At 42.6% G+C, this 27,951-nt stretch overlaps 1 protein-coding gene across 2 annotated transcripts in view; it reads left to right on the forward strand.

Moving 5' to 3' along the window:
* Window positions 1-27,951, forward strand: part of CDYL (chromodomain Y like) — a 229,569-nt gene that overhangs the window by 126,935 nt on the left and 74,683 nt on the right. For both annotated transcript variants that reach the window (XM_079777464.1, XM_079777465.1), the window contains exon 2: window positions 6,007-6,673. In XM_079777464.1, the coding sequence (XP_079633590.1) occupies window positions 6,007-6,673 (667 nt within the window). The remainder of the gene's footprint in view (window positions 1-6,006; window positions 6,674-27,951) is intronic.

Here is a 27,951-nt window from a genome sequence, read left to right on the forward strand (position 1 = left end):
CTTAGAACTTTAATACAATTTTGCATGGAAGTGGAGAGAGGTCTTGTTTTTTATTTGGGGCAGGGGAAGGGATTCAGTCTTTCACCATCCTATATAATAAAAGCCCAGCAACCAAATGGCAGAACGACCAGAACGACCGCTTGACCAGTCGCTATGATGAGCACTGACCACCAGGAGAAAGACACTCAAGAGCTGCCCCCTGGTGGTCAGTGCGCTCCCACAGTGGGAGCACCACTCGGCTGACCGGGATGAGTGGTGCTCCCACGGCAGGCCGATTCCTGCAGGCCACGCGTCCCACCAGTGCACGAATCCCGTGCACCAGGTCTCTAGTTTAATATATTAGCTGTGTGTATTTTGTAGATGCCCTTTATCAGGTTGAGGAAGTTCCCTCTATTTCTAGTCTATTGAGTGTTTAATTGCTCTTTATGCATCTACTGAGATTATACTGAGCCAAATCAGCTAGGGCAGTGTATCTTTTTTTTTTTTTTTTTTTTTAGAATTTGTTTATTCATGTAAGTTACCTAAATCATTGACATATAATCTTGGTATAATATTTGTTTGTTTACTGTTAGTCTTTGTTATACTTGGTAGCTCTCCCTCTCACAAGCAGTTTCTGTTGCCTGTTTTTTATTCCCAGTGTATGGGTCATTTGTTCTTGTTGTGTTTTTTCCATATCTTGTAATTTTTTAAAACTGAACATTTTAGATTATATGTAACAGCTCTGGATACTGGATTTATTTTTGTTACTTGCTTGGTGGTTTGATTTATGTCTTGGCAAGACTAATATAGTGGTCTATTCCCCCATTGTGAGGCTTTGATGTGACTCCTAGAGGTCCCAGCTTTGGGTGAGTGGGATGACAGTGGTTTGACTAGGGTCTTCTTTGCCTCTTTCCCTTCTTCCTAAGCTGCTGGCTTTATTTGGTAGTACACCTAGCTCTTTAGACTCTACTAATTACTCTACTGATTTTGACAATGCCTGGTGCATAAATTGTTCAGAAGCCTGATCCAATTAAATTTAGGCAGGGGTAGTTTTTGCGTCCAGTCTTTGAGATTTGTTATTATCCCAAGAAAGCACTTCTTGGCTGTCCCTTTCCCTGGCTTTCCCTGGTGAACTAGGTGAGCTATAGTTTAATTTGTTTAGTTACCATTTTCAAGAACATCCATAGGTTTAAACTTTCTGAAACTCTGTCTCAAATAAAGTCACATTTCTTTTCTTATAGATACCTCTCCCCCAGGCAAAATCTCTGAACCACTAGTCTGATGCCAAGTAAGTGGTAGCCTCTGGTCTCAGCTTGCCTCTCCCAGCATTGACTTTCTCCCCGATGAGTGGATTGGGGCAAGAGCAGTCAAAACCCCAGTATTTTGGTCCTGTCGCCCCGGGGGTAGAGCCTCCATCTGAGTAAAGCCAGTTTGAGGAAAGGAGCCCCTGACCTTAATTCTCTGTCATCCTCATCAGGGATTTATTTGCCTCTTCTACTTTGCGTGGGAGAGAGGGAGTGCTGCTAGCCCGAATCCTGGTGGGTATGGTAGCTGTTGTCACTCTGAACTGGTGGGGAAAGAAGGAAGTGGGTCAGGGCCCAAAAGTCACAAACTTCCTTTGTTCTTATCAAGTGTTAGCAGGTTTTCTTGAGTAAATCTTTCTTCATTCGCTCCCTGGCCATAGAGTTTAGTTTTAGGATTTTTTTTCCACCAGCTTTGCTTATTGGAAGCGTGTCTGCAGAGCTCCTTATAATGCCATCCCAGATATGAAACTCTACCTTGTGTTTAAGTTGGACTGTGTTGGTATGGTTTGTGCTGCACATCATCTGCTTCCTTCCAAGAATGTGAAATTTTGATGCATGTTAGGCAGAGGGTGCCTATGTAACCAACCCCCAGTAAAAATCCTGGATATTGAATCTCTAATGAGCTTCTCTGATAGATAACACTTCGCATGTGTTGCAACAACTCAACCATTGGTGTAAGACCCAACTCAAAGCACATTCAGTGTGTCTCCACTGGGAGAGAAACCATGTAAGCCTGCAGTTGGTTTCCCCCAGGCTGGATCCCATGTAAGCTATCCCTTTGCTTATTTTGCTTAATATCCTTCCACTGTAATAAATCATAGCTGTGAGTGGGACTGTATGCTGAGTCCTGTGAAACCTCCTAGTGAATCATCAAACTTGGGGGTGGTTTGGGTGCTCCCAACATACCAACTGTTGCTTTCCCCTGGCCTGGTATAGTTCAGGAGAGTGCTGAGGACTTGAAGGGGTTAATATGTTGGGGTGGGGGGCTTCTCTTTGTTACCGATTCCTCAGATGTTAGCCACTCTGTTCAGTCCTGACTCAGCTCTTGGACACTAAAGCCTGTAAGACTCCACTTTCTGACTGTATGCTGTCAGCAGCAAATGAGGGAGCACAGAAGTCATTGGGTACCCTTGTTTTAAGAGTCCAGTCTCCTTGGTGTTGGGCTCTTGGTTTCTTTCTAGTGCTGTCAAATAGTTATGTTTATATTACTCCTCTATATCTTGCAGTAGAACCATCTGCCTGTTTTCTTTCTAGTTAACAACTGTTCTTAGTTAATGCAAGTTTCAGATTGCTGGTGAAAAACGGATCTTCTTCATCTAAAAAGCTGTTGCTTTTCCAAGGTCCACCAGAATTCTTTTATATAAGGGTTTTATTTATTTACTAGAGGCCCAGTGCATGAAAATTCATGCTCTGGAGCGGGGGTCCCTCAGCCCTGCCTGCCCCCTCTCACAGTCCAGGAGCCCTCAGGGGCAGGAGGTGACCCAGCGATCAGGGAAAGGCGACGCCCCATCACACTTCTGCTGCTGCCACTGTTGGCAGCGCAAGCCTCGGGTGGCCCTGGGCTGCTGGGCAGCCGCCATCCTAGGCTTGCCTGCTCCTCGGGCCGGCCCTGGGGGCTGGGGGGTTGAGGAGACTGGGGGACTCTGGAGGCAGGTGCCCCGGCGGGGCTGAGGGGACTGGGTGTCTCCATCTTGTGGCTGTGGGTGCCACCATCTTTGAGGGTGGGACAGTCAATTAGCATATCCCCTCCTTATTGGCTGTGTGCGCTGCCATCTTTGTGACGGTGTGAGGGTCAATTAGCATATTCCCTCTTTATTAGATAGAATTTATTTTTCCATAATGATGCTCTGTTATTCCAAATTACCCAGCCATTGGTGTAATACCCAAACCCAAGAAAAGCTTTCACCATTGCTTGTGTTTTCAAAGTTATTCTAACAGCCTATTTCCACTGTTCTGGGAGGCATCCAAGCAAGTATTAACAACCAGTATGGATGCTGACACAGTTATTGATGATGATACAATGTGACAAACTTTTCCTGCTGAGTATATTTTGTAGCTTGGTCTTTTTCTTGTAAGCCAATATATTTACATGCTTTGCCCTGATATTGTTTCTCAGACCATTTGGTATTGTAATTGCAACCATGACAGTTACTCTTTCATCCTTCTCTTACTGAGCTCTTTAACCAGTTTGGGTTTCTCCTTGGATTTTTTTGTTCATGTGTTAGCAAACTTTTTGCCTATCCTTTTGTTTCTGTCTTCCGCAACCCTGTAGCGCATTCCTGGGCCTAGAGATCCTGCACTGTGCTCTGAGGTAGGTAAAATGGGTTCGGTGTTTGGAATGACCCTTTTTGGTTAATTTTACTGCTCTGTACATCATCAGAGAACTTTATAATACTAAGAAAGCCTTGGTTTTACTTGTTTCACATTTTGTTTTTTTAGATTGAGTTTTAGAAGGAAATTCTAACAGAGAACTTTGGTCAGTGTACTATGCCACTGGTACTCAACGAAGTTGTTATGATTTGTATTTGCCAGCATTTTATTCTACATATTATTGTGGGTAACATTGCAAAACACTACCTTGGTAATGTAGATGGGATTTTTATGCCTTTCTTCATTTTGTTTTGGTTTTTAAAAATCTTAGTAGAAATTATCTGCAATTCTTTACTTCTATGAAGAGTTGGTTTTGTATAAAGTTCTTTGCATTGAAATTGTGTAACTAGAAGTGGAACCCTGCATTATATACTTTGAGAAAGATAGTTTGTTGATACTGTTTTTCAGAAAGTTATATTGTCAGGAAGAGGGAGAACTCAAGGGGAAGGGAATGGACACTTGAAGAAAGATTTATTTATGTGTCTCTCTTCTGGTTTTCCTCCCTCACAACTATAATTGTTGGAAATAATTTTAGGCTTAATATGCCAGTAAAACATTTTGTGGAATTCAGGTGATACATTTTGGTGGGAGATTAACTTATTTTAGCAACTCAGAGTAGGAATCAACAGGACTTTCTGTTTAAGCTTTCAAAGAGGAGGACATATGTCCTTGTATTGAAGGGGGGGAGGGATGTTCATGTCCCCAGTTTAGTCTGAAGTTGGTATTAGAGGCCTGTCGTGGTTGTTAATAGTTGAAAAAAAATCAAAAGTATAATATTTTATGACACGTGAAAATTGCAAGATCCTAATTTTAGTGTCCATGAATAGTTTTTTTGGATGTGTGTATGTTTGTTTGTTTAATAACACCTCATTCACGTGTTGTTTGTAGCTGCTTTGGTGCTACAGTGGCAGAGTTGAGTAGCTGTCAGACCACATGGTCCATGTGGTCCTTTACATAATGTTCACCAACCCCTGATCTAGTATTTCCCCTGTTACTGCCTTTTTCAGTGTCTAAACAAAGCTGGCCACTGAGTATACAGAAAACACAGCACATGCACCCTCCGCATCTGCTAAACTGGTACCTGTTGTACCTCCTTTAGGTTTCCTGAGAGAGCGGCAGAACGGGGAGGCGGGGGGGAGGGGGGGACTGGCAAGAGAAGGTTGCAGAGGTACATTCCAAAGACACTTACCCTGCTTCATGAGCCCCTGCTTTAGCTTTAAGGAAATGGAAGAAAGGGAAATGAGGTCCTCTGGTTTACTGTACTTATGTTTCTGGAATGAAAATTGATTTAGAAAAAAAAATAGTATTAAACATAGTTTTGTCTTGGGACAGTCTCTTTACCCCTTGTATTTAAAACTTTTAAACTTTTTCTACCACGAAACTGATTTACATGGAATTTTCCAGAAGTGTTTTTTTTCTTTTTCTTTTCTTTTTTTTTTTTTTTCAGTTTTTATTTTATTTTATTTTTTTTTTCAATTTTTTTATTAAGGTATTATATGTGTACATATCTTACCATTGCCCTCCCCACACCCCACTCCCATATATGCCCCCACCCCCCAGAGTTTTGCATCCATTGGTTATGCTTATATGCATGCATACAAGTCCTTTGATTGATCTCTTATCTCCCCCACCTCTCCCTAACCTTCCCCTTGTAATTTGACAGTCTGTTTGATGCTTTACTGTCTCTGTATCTATCTTTTTGTTCAAGTTTATAATGTTCTTTATTATCCATAAATGAGTGAGATCATGTGGTATTTTTCTTTCATTGACTGACTTATTTCACTTAACATAATGTTCTCCAATTCCTCCCAGGTTGCTGCAAATGATGAGAATTCCTTCTTTTTTATGGCAGCATAGTATTCCATTGTGTAGATGTAGATGTACCACAGTTTTCTGATCCAGTCATCTGCTGACGGGCACCTAGGCTGTTTCCAAATCTTAGCTATGGTGAATTGCGCTGCTATGAACATAGGGGTGCATATATCCTTTCTAATTGGTGTTTCTAGTTTCTTCGGATATATTCCCAGGAGTGGGATTACTGGGTCAAATGGGAGTTCCATTTTCAGTTTTTTGAGGAAACTCCATACTGTTCTCCACAGTGGCTGCACCAGTCTGCAATCCCACCAGCAGTGCACGAGGGTTCCTATGGGTGACTGTTATTATGTTTTGTTTGACTTAATTTCAAGGAAATTGCAAAAATTACATATGTTGTGTTACTTTTCTGTTTTCAGATGATTTGATTTAGGGAAGAGAAGATCATTTTCACTGTTGTGGTTTTTATTATTTTTGATGTTATTAGGCTTGTATTTTTTAGATATTATGTTTATACTTTTTTCTTTTCTTTTATAAACAGGTAGAAAGCATTGTTGACAAAAGGAAAAACAAAAAAGGGAAGACAGAATATTTGGTTCGGTGGAAAGGCTACGACAGTGAGGATGACACTTGGGAACCAGAACAGCATCTTGTGAACTGTGAGGAATACATTCATGATTTTAACAGACGCCACACTGAAAAGCAGAAAGAAAACACATTAACCAGAACAAATAGGACCTCTCCAAACAATGCCCGGAAACAGATTTCCAGATCCACCAACAGCAATTTTTCTAAGACCACTCCTAAATCACTAGTGATTGGCAAAGACCCTGAGTCCAAAAACAGTCAACTATTTGCTGCCAGCCAGAAGTTCAGGAAAAACACAACTCCATCTCTCTCGAACCGAAAGAATATGGACCTAGCAAAATCAGGTATAAAGATACTTGTGCCTAAGAGTCCCATTAAGAGCAGGACCACAGTGGACGGCTTTCAGAGTGAGAGCCCTGAGAAACTGGACCCCGTTGAGCAGGGTCAGGGGGATACGGTGACACCGGAAGTGGCAGCTGAAAAGCCAGTCGGAGCTTTATTGGGCCCTGGTGCCGAGCGAGCTAGAATGGGGAGCAGGCCCCGAATACACCCACTGGTGCCTCAGGTGTCTGGCTCCGTGACTGCAGCCATGGCCACGGGATTGGCTGTTAATGGAAAAGGTGAGTGTCTAGGTGAGCAGCTCAGTGGTTGTCGTCCCTGTCAATGCCATGGCTATTAACTCAGCATGTGTGGTGGTTTTTCAAAGGGGTGAGGGTGCCCCTTCCCTCTGTGTCTGTCCTACTCTAGACGGCAAGGAATCTGCAGAGTCTGTCACAGATGTCTGATTAACCATTGAGAGATGTTGCCAGCTTCTCCTTTCTTGAAGCCTTTGGCACTTCTCTCATAATCAGAACTGGCGAGTCTATTTAATTTGGCACCCACAAACGTCCATCACATTGACTCGCATTAAACAGCGTCTCAACTCTAAATAGGTTAATGTTGGTATTTTTTTTACAGGAAGTTTTATTCTGAAGCCACCTACCTTTATACATCTTAGACACTGAGTCTCATGTTAAGAATCTTAGTATAACCAGTGTTGATTAGAAATCATGATCCTTATTTTGCTAACCCATTTAAATAATCAGAAATGCCTTTCAATGAGGGTTTACCTAGTACCCCTGCTCCTGAATTCTGCAGCCTAGTTGGTTATACCATAACCTCTCCATCTCCTAAGACAGCAGACAGCTTCCTTCCCTCCACTTGCCCATGCCTAGCTAGCTACCAGTTTGTACAAATTCTATTAAGTGTTTCTCTGATAATAAGCTCCACTCGTCCTCCCTCACTTTAGGTCTTGGTGATTTCTTACCTGCCATAAATTTCTAATTGCTCACCTGTATCCTGCCTTTTGAGAGTTTCCCATGCATTCTTGAACAGGGAGGGGGACCCCAGTTGCCAGTCTGCTGTTAACACCATTGCCTTAGTTAGCAGATGTGCTCATAAGTGTCTCTGCGGGGCCCTCACCTACCGTGTTCGTTCTCTCTCTCTCTCTCTCTCTCTCTCTCTCTCTCTCTCTCTCTCTCTCTCTCTCTCTCCAAGTCAGTACTCCTGCCATTCCCTTTTCCTTACCTGTGTGTCTCCCTCAAGTAATGCTAAGTAGATAATGTACAACAAAATGAAATGATCCCAGTGTGCTTAGGGGAGCTGTTTTTCTCTAAAGAAAATTCATCTAATACACTACTCTACCATCTTACAATGGTGCCTCCGACAAATTTTGGCTTAGGCCCGTGTAACAGTGAAGAAGTATGTTGAAATATGGGGTTTACCTTTGGACAGTAAGTTGCCATCTTGCTAGTGATATTCAGATACACACTTTCCCCAAATGCAGCACCTCTTCCCTATTCCAAAAGTTTCGCCTTCACCTGTGTAAAGGAACTGTGTGAGCTCATTTAGAGTTGACTTTGTATTGTTGACCTGTTCGTGAGTATAGTTTTCTCTTACTTTGTTGTAAATGAAGGACCATAGGAGTTCATAGGTAGAAGATAATTTATAAAGCAGCTAATAGTATGCTTTATTCTACAGATAGGGAAGACAAGTCCAGAGAGAGTGTGATGTTCAGACAGGACTAAAAGCAGATATGCAATCAGAGCATTTCTCAATTTTTACTACCCAGTTTTTCTCAACATTGCAAGCAAGCCTCCAGAGGACAAAGGAACATCTACCTCTTGATTGATTATTTAGGGTCAGGCCCTGTGCTGGGCTCTGTGACTACAAAAAAGGGCTGGGCCCTGCTGTCACCTTCTGGGACAGGGGTTGACAAACTACAGCCTGTGGCCAAACCCAGTGCACCATTTGTTTTTGTAGGATTTACAAGCTATGAATGGTTTTTATGTTTTATAATGTTTGAAAAAAATAAAAGGAATTATATTTCATGACAGGTAAAATATAAGAAATTCAAATTTGTGTTCATAAATAAAGTTCTATTGGAACACAGCCATAGTCATTTGTTCACTTATGGTCTGTGGCTGCTTTCCAGCCACAGGGATAGAGTTGAATCACTGTGACAGAGACCTTATAGCTGCAGAACTGAAATATTTATCTGACTCTTTACAGAAAAGGTTTCCTAACCTCTGCTCTAGGAAGCCACAGTTCCCCCTTGATTGTCTACAAAAGTTGTATGTACCTACCCTTGGCAGGGGGTGTCATGATTTTCCAAACTTTTGACCCCTAAGTTTTTTACATTCTTCTTTTACCACACTTACGCAGGGTTAACTGCCCTCAGCAAAAACCTTCAGTTTTATGTATAACTAGAGGCCCGGTGCATGAAATTCGTGCACGGAAGGGGGTTGTCCCTCAGCCCAGCCTGTACCCTCTCCAATATGGGACCCCTCAAGGGATGTCCGACTGCCCGTTTAGACCGGGATCGGGCCTAAACGGGCAGTCGGACATCCCTCTCACAATCCAGGACTGCTGGCTCCCAACTGCTTGCCTGCCTGCCTTCCTGATTGCCCCTAACTGCTTCTGCCTGCCAGCCTGATCACCCCCTAACCACTCCGCTGCCAGCCTGTTTGCCCCCAACTTCCCTCCTCTGCAGGCCTGGTCACCCCTAAGTACCCTCTCCTGCAGGGTTGATCACCTTCAACTGCCCTCCCTTGCAGGCCGGGTGCCTCCCAACTGCCCTCTCCTGCTGGCCATCTTGTGGTGGCCATCTTGTGTCCACATGGGGGCAGGATCTTTGACCACATGGGGGCAGCTATATTGTGTGTTGCAGTGATGATCAATCTGTATATTACTCTTTTATTAGATAGGATAGAGGCCTGGTACAGGGGTGGGGGCCAGCTGGTTTGCCCTGAAGGGTGTCCCGGATCAGGTGGGTGTTCCCTTGGGGCGTGGGGCGGCCTGAGCGAGGGGCCTGTGGTGGTTTGCAGGTGGGCCACGCCCCCTGGCAACCCAAGCGGAGGCCCTGTTATCTGGAATTTATTTTCCTTCTACAATTGAAACTTTGTAGCCTGGAGCGGAGCCAAGCCTGCTGTTCCCTCCAGGGCGGCAGTCATTTCTGTGGCAGTTAATTCACCTTCTACAATTGAAACTTTGTAGCCTTAAGTGGGTGAGCCTGGCCAGGGTGTGCGGAAAGCTTTGCTTTCCCTGTTGCCGGGGGCAACCCTGGCCTGCTCTCTCAAGCTCTATTCTGCCGCCATTTGTTTGAATTTGTTTGCCTTCTATAATTAAAACTTTGTAGCTTGAGTGGAGGCTTAGGCGTGGCAATGGCAGGCGGAAAGCTTGGCTTCCTCTGTTACCTAGGAAACCTTGCTCTCTGTGGCTGTAGCCATCTTGGTTTGGGTTAATTTGCATGCTCGCTCTGATTGGATGGTGGGTGTGTTGGAGGTATGGTCAATTTGCATATTTGTCTATTATTAGGTAGGATAAGTATGCTGGTCTCTATTTAAATAAGGAGCTGCTGACTTCTATGTTTATTATTCTTCCCATATCAAAAAAATTAAATGTCCTTAAGGATGGCTATGGTTAGAACCACGAGGGATGTGAAAGCATAAAATCTTACATTATTTTTATCTTGTTCTATGGAGTTAGGTATTTGGGGTTGGAATAACACTGTTTCCAAGGCCCTTGTGGCTGCCCTTCTCTCCTGGCCCTGAGTCCTATGTACTCTCTACTTACAAGAGAGGAAGCATGGAAGCCACTCAGGAATGTTTTTAGGGCAGTGGTAAATGGCATCCCTGATGGCCATGATCTAAATCAGGTTTGCAGACCAAGAAAGTAAAGAACCAGCATCTACACCCTCAGGAGCCTCAGTTGGAGTTCCTTCCTGAAAGAAATGCGATACCAAAAACAAGTGGTGTCTTGCTTAGACAACTTGGCACCTACCAAAGGCCTTTGCTTCCCCTCACCCTTCCCCTTTTTAGGAAGTTGGTTCCGTTGTTCCCTCAATTGGAGTGTAAGCTCCATTAAGGGATTTTGTTTTGCCAGGACTAAATCTTACTGTCTGGAGTAGTGCCTGCACATAGTAGGTGCTCTGCAAATGTTTGTGGAGGGAATGATTCCATTGCTCACTAAAGGCAAGGTGCTCTCTAAAGACAAGGATGGTAATGAGTCTTTGTAGCCTTGTCACTGGGTCACACTAAAATGGGAAGGAAAAATGCTATTGAAATGACAAAGTATGTGGGCCAGAAGCACGGGAACATTCCAGAAAACCTCTTACTTGCTCTCAGGGTGCACCTTTCCTGGATGACAGGCAGCACTGAAGCTATGTTAGCTTCATTTTTTAATTTTTAAAGCAGTTGTTTGGTTTTACTTTCCATATTAATTGTAGAGCTACATAAGAAAACTAATGAGTATTTCAAAAACAAATTAAAACAAATACTCATGTCATCATTGGGAAATGAACCATCTTTTTTAAAATATTAATTGAGTGTGAAGGATATTTTTGCCACCAAATACAACAGATATTAAAATATCTGTTAGCCAAAAGAGTAAATGTTTCTGGAGAATTTTAACACACATGATTACTTTTACAGAATAACCATGTGTGTGTATCCTTAGTTTTTAACTTTTAAATATTAAACAAAGATTTAAGGATGAATATATTGCTTCACTCAGAAATATGAGAAATGTTAAAACTTAAGTGATACACCTATCTTCTGTCTGTTATTCTTTGAATCGCCTAACAATTTAATCCTACAAAAGAAATAATTCTTTTATATTTTTTAATTAAAAATCTTCAAACAAATCCTCTTTAATATATTTGAGATAGGTTGAGATAAACAATTGATACTTCATTAATGACTATATTAATGTAGTCCTTTAGTTTTCCTTATGCTTAAGTAATAATAGAAATGAGAGCTCTCTCCATAAAACAACTTTCGTTCTTATGTACTATCTGTATATATAAAAGCCTAAAGCAACCGAACGACTGGTTGATCGGTCGCTATGACGCACATTGACCAGCAGGGAGCAGACGCTCAATGCAGGAGCTGCCCCCTGGTGGTCAGTGCGCTCCACAGGGGGAGCGCCACTCAGCTGACCGACAGGTGCCCGACGCAGGGCTCACAACTGGCAGCCACAGCTTGGAGACCACAGCGGAGCAGCAGCGAGCCTACTGAGCAGTGGCAGCAGCAGGCAGCAGCAGGCGCAGCGAGGCCAGGATGAGCAAGAGTGGCAGGCACCAGTTTCGGCCCGATCCCTACAGGCAACTCCAAGGGACCCCCACCAGTGCACGAATCCGTGCACCAGGCCTCTAGTATAGTAATAATTTCCAATTAATGTCATATTTCAGCTTTGGAGTAGTCCTCTCAAACAGTATATAATCATCTCACACCACACTTGTGCCCCAGATGTTGTTCACCATGAGACTGAACTCATATTTGTCTTTTCACTTCCTGTTTTTGAGTCTAAGTTGGCTGCTTTTCCAAGTCAGTCACATTTTAAATCAAAAGTGAAGGAAGACTATTTGAAAACTCAGATTATCAGGAACCTCTTGAAAGAAGACACTAAGGAGTCAAATTCTCCAAGGTGGCCTGGACACTTGGACTGGAAGAAAGAGAGCTTATTCCCTCAGAGAGTAAATCCTGGTGGAAAAGATGCAGAGAAATATCTAGAACGGATGGAGAAACACAATACTTCACATGGTAAAATGGGAAAGCACTGTGGCAAACATTTTAATCTTCTCCTTTAGAATCTTCTATATTGCCTAGTCCAATTGTTTATATGTAATTGGTACTTAATTAACATTTGTGTGGGAATGAAGGAGTTGCTGGAGGAATTTCTGTTATTCTACTTTCATTATTGCTATTTTCTAAAATCTGTGTGAAAAGAGAAGGTTTTGGGGGTAATTGGGAGAACTTGCCAAGAAAACAAGAGCTAGGGCAAGTTTTGAGCTTGCTTGCAAATATGGAATGACATATGATTCTTCCAGCTGGAAAAACTGAAGAAAACATCTGTCGATTAAGGGTGCAGAAAACCCTTTTAATATATCAGTGAATGATTTTGCTGTATAGCAATATCCAGCAGGCAACTTTATCTATACTAATAAAAGGGTAATATGCTAATTAGACCAGATAGACTGGACGTCATTTAGGACGTCCTTCCTGACAAAGCCAGGGCCTGGGCAGGGCCACCCAGGGTCCCGGGTGCCTGCAGCCAGCTAGAGGGAGGGAAGCCTGGGTCCTGGGTGTTTGTGGCCAGCGAGAGGGAGGGAAGCCCTGGTCCCAGGTGCATGTGGCTGGCTGGAGGAGGGAAGCCTGGGTCCTGGGTGTGGGGGCCAAGGCAGAGGCAGTTAGGGACAATCAGGCAGGCAGGCAAGCAGTTAGGGGTGATCAGGCAGGCAGAGGTGGTTAGCGGTGATCAGGCTGGTAGGAGAGCAGTTAGGGGCAATTAGACAGGCAGGCAGAGGTGGTTAGGGGTGATCAGGCAGGCAGGCGAGTGGTTAGGGGCAATCAGGCAGGCAGAGTGGTTAGGGGTGTCAGACAGGCAGGCGAGCAGTTAGGAGCCAGCGGGCCCGGATTGTGAGAGCCTAAACCGGCAGTCGGACATCCCCCAAGGGGTCTCGGATTGCGAGAGGGTGCAGGCCGGGTTGAGGGGACCCCCCACCCCCCACCCCATGCACAAATTTTGTGCACCAGGCCTCTAGTAGATAATAACTAGGCCCCTCACCCAGATTTGTTCACTGTAGAGCTCAGTATCATCAGTGTCATTCAGAACAGTAGAGCCTTTCCCACTGTCTTGAGCACTTGGTCATTTGGAGACAGAAATGACCTCAGTGTGTGATTCTGTGCATTTGCTATTGTTACCCCCAAGCTACAGTCTCTGAAGTCTTTTTCTGTAATTTTTTTCAGTTGGGCTGGCTTCTTCCTCCTCCTCATCTGTCCCCCAACATAGTAGTGCACCTGTAGCGTTTATAGCTGTGTCTTCATCAAATTCTCTGAATCTCAACCTCCTGAAAGAGGACTTCCCATTCGCCTTTTTACCTTCACTGGAATCAGAAACCTGTACCACAGGCCGCCTCCTTCCCTCACAGCCTCTGGAGTAGAATACTCATCTCCAGATGATGGCAGGGGCAGTGAAAGCCAGACACTTCCATATGAAGGCCCTTCCTTGTTGAGTCTTGTTTTCTGACTTTTCTCCCTGCTTGTTACTGTCTGATTGACCAGCCTCATGGTCCTATTTCAGCATTCCTCAAAGACTTGGGCTTCTGAGTCACCCCATGACAACCTCATCTCTGTGTCCCTGCATTGTGCTAGACTCATTGCATCAATCTGTCGCTAGTCACCATACCTGCTACTCTTAAGGAATGCCCATTTTACTGATAACGCTAGGCTGGAAGAAGTGAAGGGACTAGAATTCAATAGCCCCTTTTTCTCAGGATTCTCCTTTTTTAAAAACTTGTTTTCACCATAATTCTCACTTTTCTTATAAGCCAGGCTTCTGGAGAATATGGTTCACAGTTGCTTTCTCTTTTCTTTTCCTACTCACTCTTCTGTCTGGCTCCTGTCCTAGATCATTCTCCAGTATTCAGTACCTTGGCCCCTGATCACCTCCTAATTAATAAATCTGGTGCTTCAGTCTTTATCAGAACACATCACTCCCAGCCACATGTATTATGATTCACCATGTCTTTGTTTTCATTTTTAATTGTAGTAACAAGCACATACATTAACTTTACCATCTTAAATATTTTGAGTGTATAGTTCAGAATGTTAAAGTATATTTACTTTGTATATAACAGATTTCTAGAACTTTTTCATTTTACAAAGCTGAAGCTCTGTCTATGAAACACTGATTGCCCCCCCCCCTCCTTTCCAATCCCTTGGCAACCACTATTCTTTGTGTCTGTGATTTCATAACTTTATATACCTTCCTTATATGAGTAGAATTAAATAGTAGTTTTCTTTTGTGGCTGGCTTATTTCTCTTAGCATAATGTTTTGAGGTTCATCCATGTAGTATAGCCTATGACAGGATTTCCTTCTTTTTAAGGCTGCATATGTATTTCATGGTATGAATATACTACATTTTCTTTTCTTCATAATTTAAAATTTTTATTGTTGACACTATTGCAGATATCCCCCATTACCCTCCTTTTGCCCACCTCTACCCAACCCCCCCTCCCATGACCTTCACTACATTATTGTCTGTGTCCGTGGTATATGCATGCATATATGTCCTTTAGTTATTAATTCCTTCACCTTCCTCTCTCCAGCCCCCTCACCACCCTCCCCTCTGTCATTTGTCAGTCTGTTCCATGTATCCGTGCCTCTGGTTCTGTTTTGTTTGTAAGTTTATTTTGTTTATTAGATTCCACATATTAGTGAAGTCATACAGTATTTGTCTTTCTCTGACTGGCTGATTTCACTTAGCATAATCATCTCCAGGTCCATGCGTACTGCTGCAAAGGATTCCTTCTTTCTTATAGCAGCATAGTATTTTATTGTGTAAATGTACCACTGCTTTTTTATCCATCATCTGCTGGTGGGCACTTGGGCTGTTTCAAGATCTTGGCTATTATAAATAAATCTGCTATAAGGGTGCATATATACTTTCTGATTGGTTTCAGATTTTTAGGATATAATCCCAGAAGTGGGATTGCTGAATCAAAAGGCAGATTTTTGTTTGTTTCTGGTTAATCCTCACTAGAGGATATTTTTTTCCCATTACTTTCAGAGAGAGAGAGAGAGAGAGAGAGAGAGATGAGATAGACATTGACTGGTTGCCTCCCTCATACACCCCAACCAGGGTTGGGGCGTGAACCCACAACTGGGAATTGAACCTGTAACCCTTCAGTGTGCAGGGCAATGCTCTAACCATTGATCAGCACAGGTCAGGGCACATTTTTTACTTTTTGAGGAAACTCCATACTATTTTCCACAGTGGCTGCACCAATCTGCATTTCCACCAACATTGCACTAGGGTTCCCTTTCCTGCACATCTTCGCCAACACTTGTTGATTTATTGATAGTAGACATTCTGACAGGTGTGAGAATTAATTGTGATTTTAATTTGCATCTCTCTGATGATTAGTGACCTTGAGTGTTTTCTCACATATCTATTGGCCATCTCTATGTTCTCTTTGGAGAAGTGTCTATTCAGATCCTTTGCCCATTTTTTAATTGGATTGTTTCTCTTCCTGGTGTTGAATTATATAAGTTCTTTATATATTTTAAAGATTAATCCCTTATCAGACGGATCATTGGAAAATGTGTTCTCTCATACTGTGGGGTCCAAACCTTTTTGGTTTTTTTGATGGTTTGTTTTGTTGTGCAGGAGCTTTTTGGTTTGATGTAGTCCCATTTGTTTATTTTTTCTTTTGTTTCTCATGCCCTCAGAGACATACCAGCAAAAATATTGCTCAGAGACATGACTGAGATTTTACAGCCTATGTTTTCTTCTAGGGTTTTTATGGTTTCACACCTTACATTTATTTAAGTCTTTTTCCATTTTAAGTTTATTCTTGTATATGGTGATAGTTGGGGGTCTAGTTTCTTTTCTTTTTTTTTTTTTGCATGTACCTGTCCAATTTTCCCAACCCCATTTATTGAAGAGACAGTTTTTACTCCATTGTATGCTCTTGCCTCCTTTGTCAAATATTAATTGACCATGAAGGCATGGGTTTATTTCTGGGCTCTCTGTTCCGTTCCGTTGATCTATATGCCTGCTTTTGTGCTAGTACCAGGCTGTTTTGAATAAGTGGCTTTGTAGTATAGTTTGATACCCGATATTTTGATCCCTCCAACTTTGTTCTTTCTCAAAATTGCTATGGATATTCAAGATCTTTATTTGTTCCATATGAATTTTTGGAATGTGTGTTCTGAATCGGTGAAATAGGCCATTGGTATTTTAATAGGAATTGCATTGAATCTATAGATTGCTTTGGGTAGTATGGCCATTTTAATGTTAATTCTTCCAGTCCATGAACACAATATTGCTTCAGTTTGTTTGCATCTTCCTCTGTTTGTTTCTTCAGTTCCTATAGTTTTCTGAGTACAGGTCTTTTAGCTCCCTGGTTAAATTTTTCTTAGGTGCCTTATTTTTTTTTTTGTTGGGATTGTTTTTAGTTTTCCTTTTGAAGTGTTTGTTAATGGTTTATAAAAATGCCACCAAATTCTGGGTATTACTTTTGTATCCTGCTACTTTGCCAAATTCATTTATTACATCTAGTAATTTTCTGGTGGAGTCTTTAGGGTTTTCTATATACAATATTATGTCATCTGCAAATAATGAAAGTTTTACTTCCTCCTTTCTAATTTGGATGCCTTTTATTTCTTTTTCTTGTCTGATGACTGTGGCTAGGACTTCCAGTACAATTTGAATAACTGTGGTGAAAGCAAATATCCCTATCTTGTTCCTGATCTGAAGGGAAACATTTTAGTTTTTGCCCATTGAGTAAGACGTGGGCAGTGCATTTGTCATATATGGCCTTTATTATTTTGAGGTATGATCCCTCTATTCCCACCTTGCTGAGAGTTTTTTATCATAAACTAGAGGCCCTGTGCACGAAATCATGCGGGTAGGGTCCCTAGGCCTAGCCTGCGTTGAGGACCATCTTCTACCCGTTTGCCAGTCCCCAGGCCAAACGCCGCCTCCGCTGCCAGGGCAGGTAGGTTGCGGGCGAGCCCCTCAGCTTCCGTCAGCGCTGCAAGCCCCAGCAGCAGCTGCAGCGGCGGTGGCAGCGCCCGCGTGAGCGTCCCCGAGCGGGCAGTGTGTTCCATCAGCGGCCGGCCTAGCGCACGCACATGGAGGTGAAGTTGCTGGCGCCCGCTTTCCTGCCAGCCTGAGCCCCCGAGCAGCTGGGATGAGCTGGGGATCCAACGGCCTGACAGCCAGCCTGGTCCTCCCGCCACCCACCCCGGTTACCCCGTTCACCATCGCTGATCCATCGAAGCCTGAGGGCCGGGGGGAGGGACCAAGAGGTCACCCATTAAGCCTGCTCTCCAGTCCCCAGTCCCACCCCGCAGCCACCCACCCACTTCCCCATGGTTCCCCGTTTGCGTGCAGGTGGGGGGTGGGAAAAGGGGGAGGGGAGGGACTGAGAGGTGGTCAGTGTACCTCATGGCAACTGGTCGAGCGGTCGTTCCGGTCGTTATGCTTATGGTCCCTGGCCTTTTATTATATAAGATGGGTGCTGGATTTTATCGAATGCCTTTTCAGCATCTATTGATATGATGATGTGATTTTTCTCTTTCATTTTTTTAATGTGATTTGTCACATTTATTGATTTACGGATATTATACCAGCCTTGCATCCCTGAAATAAATTCTACTTGGTCATGGTGTATGATCTTTTTAATGTATTACTAGATCTGGTTTGCTAATATTTTGTTGAGGATTTTAGCATCTATGTTCATCAGGAATATTGGCCTGTAATTTTCTTTATTTATAGTGTCTTTATCCAGTTTAGGAATTAGGATAATGCTGGCTTCATAGAAAGGGTTTGGAAGTCTTCCCTCCTCCTGAATTTTTGGGAATAGTTTGAGGAAGGTTAGGTGTTAGTTCTTTGAATGTTTGGTAAAATTCGCCTGTGAAGCAGTCTGATCCAGGACTTTTGTTTGTTGGGAGGTTTATTTTTTATTTTTATTTTTTTTACTAGAGGCCCGATGCACAAAATTCATGCAAGGGGCTCATCCCTCGCAGCTGTGATGGCTTGCCTTGGCCCTTGCAGCTGCAGCTTCGTCCAGAAGGTCATCCAGAAGATCGTTTGGCTATCCGGTCTAATTAGCATATTACCCTTTTATTATTATAGATTCTTCAGTTTCATTAGTTGTTATTGGTCTGTTCAGCTTTTCTGCTTCTTACTGATTCAGTTTTGGAAGATTGTATTTTTTTTTTAGGAATTGGTCCATTTTGCCCAGGTTGTCCAATTTGTTGGCATGTAGTTTTTCATAGTATTACCTTACAATCCTTTGTATTTCTGTGATGTCAGTTGTTACCTCTCTTTCATTTCTGATTTTAATTATTTAGAATCCTCTCTCTTTTATTCTTGAGTCTGGCTAAAGGTTCATCAAGTATATTTGTCTTTTCAAAGAACCAACTCTTCGTTTCATTGATCTTTTGTATTGGTTTGTTAGAGTCTATGTTATTTGCTTCCATTCTGATCTTTATTATTTCCTTCTGCTTATTCTGGGCTTTTCTTAATTCACTTTCTAGTTCTTTTAGGTGTAGAGTTTAGATTTTTGGAGATTGTTCTCGCTTCTTGAGGTGGGCCTATAATGCCCCAATTTCCCTCTCAGGACTATTTTCGCTATGTCTCATAGATTTTGGTTTATTGTGTGTTCATTTTAATTTATTTCCAAATAATTTTTTATTTCTTCCTCGATCTCCTTGGGATCCCATTCATCTATAATAATAAAAGCATAATATGCTAATTAGACTGGATGTCATTCCAGACAACCTTCTGGACAAAGATGGGCTGTGAGGGAAGCTTGGGTCCCGGGTGCCTGCCGGCAGCTGGAGGGAAGCCCTGGTCCTGGTTGCCAGAGGGGAGCCAGTGCCGGTAGCCAAGGGAAGGAAGGCCTACTCTTGCACGAATTTTGTGCATCAAGCCTCTACTTGTTTAATAACATGCTATTCAGCCTCCATGTATTTGAGTGTTTTTGAGGTTTTTTAAATTATAGTTGATTTCTAATTTCATGCCATTCTGATCTGAGAAGATGCATGGTATGATTTCAATCTTTTTGAATTTGTTGACTTATTTTATGTCCTAAGATATGGTCTTTCTTTGAGAGTGTTCCATGTGCACTGAGAATAAAGTATATTCTGCTGCGTTATCAGATCCATCTGATCCAGTGTGTTGTTTAAGGTTGCTGTTTCCTTGTTCATTTTCTGTCTAGAAGATCTATCCAGTGATGACAGTGGGGTGGTAATGTCCCCTACTATGACTGTATTGCTGTCCATCTCTCCCTTAAAGTCCAGCAAGAGTTTTTTTTATTTTATATAGGTGCTCCTATATTGGGTGCATATATGTTTACAAGAATTATGTCCTCTTAATTGCAGTGGTTCTCAACCTTTCTAATGCCGTGACCCTTAAATACAGTTCCTCATGTTGTGGTGACCCCCAACCATAAAATTATTTTCGTTGCTACTTCATAACTGTAATTTTGCTACTGTTATGAATCATAATGTAAATATCTGTGTTTTCCGATGGTCTTAGGCTCTACAGCAGCGGTTCTCAACCTGTGGGTCACCTAAGACCATCGGAAAACACAGGTATTTACATTACGATTCATTAACAGTAGCAAAATTACAGTTATGAAGTAGCAACGAAAATAATTTTATGGTTGGGGGTCACCACAACATGAGGAATTGTATTTAAGGGTCGCGGCATTAGAAAGGTTGAGAACCACTGTCTTATTGGATCCATCCTCTTAGTCTTATGTAGTGACCTTCTTTGCCTCTTGTTATGGTCTTTGTTTCGAAGTCTGTTTTGTCAGATAGGAGTAGTGCTACCCTACCCCACTTTTTTTGTTGTTGTTTCCATGGAATATTTTTTTATATCCCTTCAATTTCATCCTGTATGAATATTTTCTGAGTTGAGTCTCTTGTAGATAGCATATATATGGGTCATGTGTTCTTATCCATTCAGCTATTCTATGTGTTTTGATTGAAGCACTTAAGCCATTTACATTTATTATTAAGGTACTTTTTTTGACATTTTTTTTCTTTGAAAAATAAACAATGTATTTGAATTAACAAGCAATCAGATTATTGTAGGATACAGGTCAATACACAAGTCAATTGCTTTTGTATATACTAGCAATGAGTAATTGCAATTAAAATTTATTTTTAATTATTGTTTAAAGTATTACATATGTCCCCTTTTTCCCCCAATGACCTCTCCCCAGCCACTCCCATTACCCAGCACATGCCCTCACCTCCCTACTGTCTGTGTCCATTGGTTATGCTTACATGCATGCATACAAGTCCTTTGGTTGATCTCTTACCCCTACCCCTTCTCACTCTCCCCTACCTTCCCTCTGAGGTTTGACGGTCTGTTCAATGCTTCTGTGTCTCTGGATCTATTTTGTTCATCAGTTTAGGTTGTTCATTATATTCCACAAATGAGTGATATCATGTGATATTTATATTTCTCCTACTGGCTTATTTCACTTAGCATAATGCTCTCCAGGTCCCTCAATGCTTTGCGAATGCTAAGAGTTCTTTCTTTTTTACAGCAGTGTAGTATTCCATTGTGTAGATGTACCACTGTGGGGTTTTTTTGTGGTTTTTTTTTTCAAAGTCTCACCCACATTTTATTTATTTATTTATTTAATCTTTACTGTTCAGATTCTTACAGTTCCTCTTTTTTCCTTTTTCCTCCCATAGCTCCTCTCCACCCAGTTCTCACCCCACCCTCTGCCCTTACTCCCCCCCGCACTGTCCTCATCCATAGGTGTACAATTTTTGTCCAGTCTCTTCCCGCACCCCCCACACCCCTTTTTCCCCGAGGATTGTCAGTCCACTCCCTTTCTATGCCCCTGATTCTATTATATTCACCAGTTTATTCTGTTCATCAGATTTTTTATTCACTTGATTTTTAGATTCACTTGTTGATAGGTATATATTTGTTGTTCATAATTTTTATCTTTACCTTTTTCTTCTTCTTCCTCTACTTAAAGAATACCTTTCAGCATTTCATATAATACTGGTTTGGTGGTGATGAACTCCTTTAGCTTTTTCTTATCTGTGAAGCTCTTTATCTGGCCTTCAATTCTGAATGATAGCTTTGCTGGGTAGAGTAATCTTGGTTGTAGGTTCTTGCTATTCATCACTTTGAATATTTCTTGCCACTCCCATCTGGCCTGCATAGTTTCTGTTGAGAAATCAGCTGACAGTCGTATCGGTACTCCCTTGTAGGTAACTAACTGTTTTTCTCTTGCTGCTTTTAATATTCTCTCTTTGTCTTTTGCTCTTGGCATTTTAATTATGATGTGTCTTGGTGTGGTCCTCTTTGGATTCCTTTTGTTTGGTGTTCTCTGCGCTTCTTGGAATATTTCATTCACTAGGTGGGGGAAGTTTTCTCTCATTATTTCTTTAAATAGGTTTTCAATATCTTGCTCTCTCTCTTCTTCTGGCACCCCAATAATTCGGATGTTGGTAGGCTTGAAGTTGTCCCAGAGTCTCCTTACACTATCTTCATATTTTTGGATTCTTTTTGCTTTTTGCTTTTCCGGTTGGGTGTTTTTTTGCTTCTTTGTATTTTAAATCTTTGACTTGATTTTTGTGATCCTCTAGTCTGCTGTTGGATCTCTGTATATTATTCTTTATTTCAGTCAGTGTGTGCTTAATTTCTAGTTGGTCCTTTTTCATATCCTCAAGGGTCTCGCTAAATTTATTGGCCTTTTCTAGAAAATTCTTGAAAAACCTTATAACCATGGTTTTGAACTCTATATCCAGTAGTTTGCTTTCCTCCATTTCTGTCATTTGTGACCTCTTTCTTTGTCTCTGCATTTTGGCTGCTTCCCTGTGTTGATAGAGTGGCTTTGTGTGCTAGGTGTCCTATAGGGCCCAGTGGCTCAGCCTACCCAGTTACCTGAGGTGGACACCCTTGGTGCACCCCTTTGTGGGCTGTGTGCACAGTCTTGTTGTAGTTAAGCCTTGATTGTTGTTGGTATCAATGGGAGGAATTGACCTCCAGGCCAATTGGCTGTGAGAATCAGCTGTGTCTACGCCGGGAGAACTTCTGTGCTGGAGACACCCTTATGAGACAAGACTTGCTTTAGTGGGGCTTTGGTGCTCACTGAGTCTGCCCCCTGAGTGTGTCTCTTATGGATCTGAGGAGTTGTAATCTGGATGGTCCCATTCTGACCACTGGGTACACTGGCTCTTGGATCTCCAAGGAGGTGCTAATTTAGCCTCTGCCTGAGGCTACCCAGCAGGAGCTACAGAGAGATCTGCAGATTCCTATTCTTTGTTTGGGTTTTGGAGGTGCCCAGATGAGGCCCAGCTGTGAAGCAGTGCAAGCTGCTGTGGGGCCTTGGGCCTTCTTTTGGATGTTCTGGGTCTCTCTGACTCAACTGCAGTTTGTTAGGTCATTTTAGATTTTAAAGGACCAGGCCATTCATATGCAAAAGCCTTTGTGCACAGCTTGGGTGGGGCTAGGTCTCAGGGTGGAGCAAACAGCAATGGCTGACCGTCGGCCCTGCCCTAAAAGGCCCCCGGGTCTCAGTGTCCTTAGGTAATCACTGCAAGCACCTCTGAGAGAGAGCTGCCCTCGAGTTCTGCCCCCTGCCGGACAGTCCAGTTTCTCCCTGTATGAGTCTGAGTCCCCAGAGTCTCGCCCGGAATTGGAGTTCAGAGCAGTCGGGAGCTTCTGTCTCCCTCCCGATTGATAAAGACAGCCGCATACTCAGTTGCCAGCCCTCTCCGCACACGCGCCTCCATACCTCTGCACTTTACTTCCACAGCTCCTCTGAGTCTCAGTGTGCTTTTCTCTTTCCTTTTAGTTGTAGAATTTCCACTCAGCCAGCCTTCCTGTGGTTCTGGATGATGTCCGTTTTGTCTTTTAGTTGTAGTTTTGAAGTGGTTGTGCAGGGCAGCAATTTCAGATGTTTACCTATGCCGCCATCTTGGTTTCTCCTGTACCACTGTTTTTTAATCCACTCATCTGCTGATGGCACTTAGGCTGTTTCCAAATCTTAGCTATTGTAAATTGTGCTGCTATAAACATAGGAACATATATCCTTTCTGATTGGGATTTCTGATTTCTTGGGATATATTCCTAGAAGTGGGATTACTAGGTCAAATGGGAGTACCATTTTTCTTTATACCTATATTCTTCTCTCTATATATTTCTTCTTTTTCTTAAAGTAGTCCCCTCTTTAACATTTCTTGTAATGCTAGTTTGGTGGAAATGCATCCTTTAGCTTTTTTTTTTTTTTTTTGTCTGTGAAGCTCTTTATTTCACCTTCAATTTTAAATGATAGCCTTGCTGGATAAAGGAGTCTTAGTTTCAGGACTTTGCTTTTCATTACTTTGAATACCTCATGCCATTCTCTTCTGGCCTGAAGTGTTTCTGTTGAAAAAATCAGCTGACAGCCTTTTGGGAACTCCCTTTTAAGTAACTGTTACTCTCTTCCTGCCATTAAGAATCTTTGTCTCTAACCTTTGCCATTTTAATTATGACGTGTCTTATTGTGGGTCTCTTTGCATTCATCTTGATTGGGGACTCCCTGTGTTTCCTGAACTTGTGTAAGTAACCTTTTCCTTCACCAGGTTAGAGAATTTTATTTATTTGTTCAAATAGGTTTTCTATCCCTTGCTCACTTTCCTCTCCTTTAGGCACCCCTGTGATATGCAGGTATTGTTACATTTCATGGTGTCCCAGTTTTCACTTAAATTAACCCTGTTTTAAATTCTTTTGTTGTTGCTGTTGTTATTGCTCCAATTAGGTGTTTTTTAGTACCTTATCTCTCAAATTGCTGATTCAAGCCTCTGCTTCATCCAGCCTGCTTTTAATTTCTTCCAATGTATTCTTTTTTTTTTTTTTTTAATCCTCACCTGAAGACATTTTTCGCCCTCAGTGATTCCAGAGAGAAAGGAAGGGAGAAGGAGAGAGAGAGAGAAACATCATTGCGAGAGAGAAACTTCAAACATTTTCCTCCCAGATGTGCCCCGACTGGGAATTGAACCCACCCACCCCCTTCAGTGCATGGACAATGCTTGAACCACTGAGCCACATTGGCCAGTGCCTTCCAGTGTATTCTTGATGTCAGATATGGTATTCTTCATTTCTGGTGGTTCTTGTTCGTGATTTATATGTCCTTTTTCATTCTGATGTAGTTACTACTAAGTTCCTTATAGTTTCTATTAAGTTCCTTGTAGTTCTCACTAAGTTCCTTGAGTATCTTTATAACTATTTATAAAAGTCTTCATTTAATTTAGCTCTTTTTCTGGAGATTACTCTTTTTCTTTCATTTGGACATTGTTTCTTTGTCTCCACATTTACCTGTCTCTTTGTGTTCATTTTTATGTATTAGATAGAAATGTTGTGACTCAGTCTTTGTGGGGTGAACTTATGTATTAAGTGTCCTGTGGAATCCAGTGATGCAGTTCCTCTTATCTGCTGAGCTGGATGCTCTAGGAATGTCCCTTTTGTGAATTATTTGGGCTCTCCTCTTATAGTTTGTTCTTAATTGTTGTCCCTTTTGTGTGAGGGATCAACCCTCAGGCTGGCTGACTGTGAGGCTTAACCCCAGCCATGTTGTTCAAGCTGTTGTACAGGTGCTAGCAAAACAAAACAATACAAGAAGCAAAACAACAGCATGCAACAGAACCCAACAACAGCAAAAATAACCACGAAAGAAAGGACAATTAGAAAATAAAAAAGAGAATAAGAATAGTAATAGGAAAAAGAAAATGGGAAGAAAAAAGCATATGAAAAGAAAGAAGAGAAAATCCTATATAATAAAAGGGTAATATGCAAATTGACCCTAACGGTGGAAGGACAAGTTGCTATGATGGGAACTGACCACCAGGTTGCAGACACTCAACACAGGAGCTGCCCCCTGGTCGTCAGTGTGCTCCCACAGGGGGAGTTCCACTCAGCCACAAGCTGGGCTGACAGCTGCAAGTGCAGTGGTGGTAGCAGGAGCCTGTCCCCGCCTCCTTGGCAGCACTAAGGATGTCTGACTGCCATTAGTCGGACATCCCCCGAGGGTTCCTGGCCTGCCAGAGGGATGTCTGACTGCCAGGTGAACCATCCCCTGAGAGCTCCCAGACTGTGAGAGGGCGCAGGCTGAGCTGAGGGACCGTTCCCCAGTGCATGAATTTTCGTGCACCAGGCCTCTAGTATAAGGAAAAGGAAAACAGTAAAGAAAGAAGACAGTATGAAAAGGGGGAAAATTAAGGAAAGGTAAATAGGAGAAAGAAAAAACAATAAGAAAAGGGAAGAGAAAAATAAGAGATATGAGAGAAAAATAATAGAGTAATGAAAAAGAAAAAAAAAGAATAATGAAAAAACATCAACAAAGTGGAATTTATCTCAGAATTTAGTGCTTTCTGGGATCTCCCTTTGGATCCTATTCTTATGTTGACTGGGGCTGATTCTTCTTTTTTTTTCTGGTTACCTCACAATTTCTTTTTTATTATTTTAATTTTTTATTTTTTTAATTATTATTATTATTTTTTTTAACATATGTGTCCTTGTTCCCCCATTACCCCCCACCCCCCACTCATGCCCCATCCCCCTGTTGTCTGTGTCCATTGATTAGGCTCATATGCATGCATATAAGTCCTTTGGTTGATCTCTCCCCCTTACCCCCACTGTCCCCTACCTTCCCTGAGGTTTGACGTTCTGATTGATGTTTCTCTGTCTCTGGATCTATTTTTTTGAGGCTGATTCTTGTATGCGGCTTTCAGGTCTCCCGGGAGGTACTAGCCAATGTCAGAAACTGTCCACGGTTGGCTCTCATGTTCGGAACTTCAAGCAATCCACAGTTTGTGGCTGTCTCCTGTGGGCTTGGTTATGCAAAGAAGGGACCAAGTCTGCTTTTTAGCAGCATGGGGCCCAAGGGCATGTCAGTAAACTTCCCAGTGCACCTCAGGATTGGCCTCTGCCTGCCAGCCAGCTTTACAAATGTAGTCATGTAAAAGACTGTTTCTGGAAGGGCTTTTGGCAGAATCGGGAGGATCAGACCTCTGAATCTCCTATGAGGGGGAGGATGTTCAGGGAAGATGATGGGTGTGTTCCCCTGTCTCAGAGCAACACATCTGAGTGTGTCCCATTGTATTTCCCTAACCGTGTCAGGGTAGAGCCCCTCAGAGGCAGCTCTTTGCGGTCTGCAGTAAGCTATCCCGTGAGGGGCAAACAAATGCCAGTCAGGTTCCCAGGAAGTGGGGGAATGGCCTCACCCCAAGTCCATCACTGATGCCCCCATAGTCTGGCCAAACCCATAGTCTTGTCTTCTGCTGCTGCCTCCTTAGCAGTGTTGGATGTGCTTTCCCAGGTTGCTGCTACAGGGAGGGGCTTGTGCCTCAGAAAAAATGGCTGCTGCTGTATTGGGGGTGGGCGGGGATATCCTGTCAGCTGCTCTTCAACGTCTCTCCCCAATGCCTCCCACCCCAGACTCTCCTTAGGTGACTCTAGTCTGTACTGCCCTCCCTTTGCCAAAGCCCATGTTGAGTGGCTATGAATGAAAATCCTGTGCTCTGGCCCTTTAAAAAAGACTGGCTTTGCCTTAGCTGGTTTGGCTCAGTGGACAGAACGTCAGCCTGTGGACTGAAGGGTCCTGAGTTCGATTCCGGTCAAGGGTGCATGCCCAGGTTGTGGGCTCGACCCCCCAGTGGGGGGCGTGCGGGAGGCAGCCAATCAATGATTCTCTCTCATCATTGATGTTTCTATCACTCTCTCCCTCTCCCTTCCTCTCTGAAATCAATAAAAACATTTTAAAAATATAAATAGATAGATAAATAGATAGATGATAGATAGATAGATAGATAGATAGATAGATAGATAGATAGATAGGCAGGCTGGCTTGGTCTCTGGCAGATGGAAGCCCCACCACCTTTCAGGGATGCATGCTACGTGGGCAGCTTTTTCTGGCTCTGACACTCCTGGCTAGGGAGCCCAGTCAGGATCCAGGGCTCACTCCTCGCCCTTGCAGCTGAGACATTTCTCCTCACCCTTGGCCTGCTGCCCATGGGAGCAGGGCCTTCCCTTCTCACAGTCCTGCCCTTCCTATCATTCTCCAGGTGGTTTCTGCCCTTCCTTGTTAAAAGTCTCCTCTTCAGCTAGTCTTCAGTTGGTAATTCAGGGTGGATGTTACCCAATTTAGTTTTATTTTCAGTTTAGTTCTGGGTGGAGGTACAAGAAGGATCCACCTACTCTGCCACCATCTTGAGAACTCCTACCATTTATCCATTCTTTATCCATTCTTTTCATGGACATCTGGGTTGCTTCCACCTCTTGGCTAATATGAGTAATGCTACAGAGTATATGGGTATACAGATATCTCTTTGAGATCCTGCTTTTAATGCTTTGGGATAAGTACACAGAAGTGGAATTGCTGGGTCATGGTATTTTATATTTCCACCAACAGTACACAAGGTCTCCAATTTTTTCACATCCTCACCAACACTTATTTTGTCTTTGTTTTTAAATACTTGTTTCTGGAGCCCTACTATTCTTTCTTCACCTTTTACATCTCTGGCTGTTTTCTTTCTTTATTTTTTTTATGTTAAGTCAGCAGAAAAGATGATTTATTGTACACATGTTACATTCAGCCATAACTGAGAACAGAACTAGTCCAGAATGTCACAGGTCCAGGGCAAAGGACCAAAGGGACTGTTTTTGTATGAGCCAGTGTAGCAGTCAGATGGCAATAGATGTTCTAGAGCCCATTGAGAAGTTCTAGACAGCAGGCATTCAGTCCACAAATTGGTACCAGTGTCCCTGGCCCCTGGCTGTCCTTATTTCTGCTCCTGGGCCTTCCATGGATGCAGAAGCTAGCAGTTTACTTG

This window comes from Cnephaeus nilssonii (genome assembly GCF_951640355.1).
Source record: "Cnephaeus nilssonii genome assembly, chromosome: 7".
Taxonomy (NCBI): Eukaryota; Metazoa; Chordata; class Mammalia; order Chiroptera; family Vespertilionidae; genus Cnephaeus; species Cnephaeus nilssonii.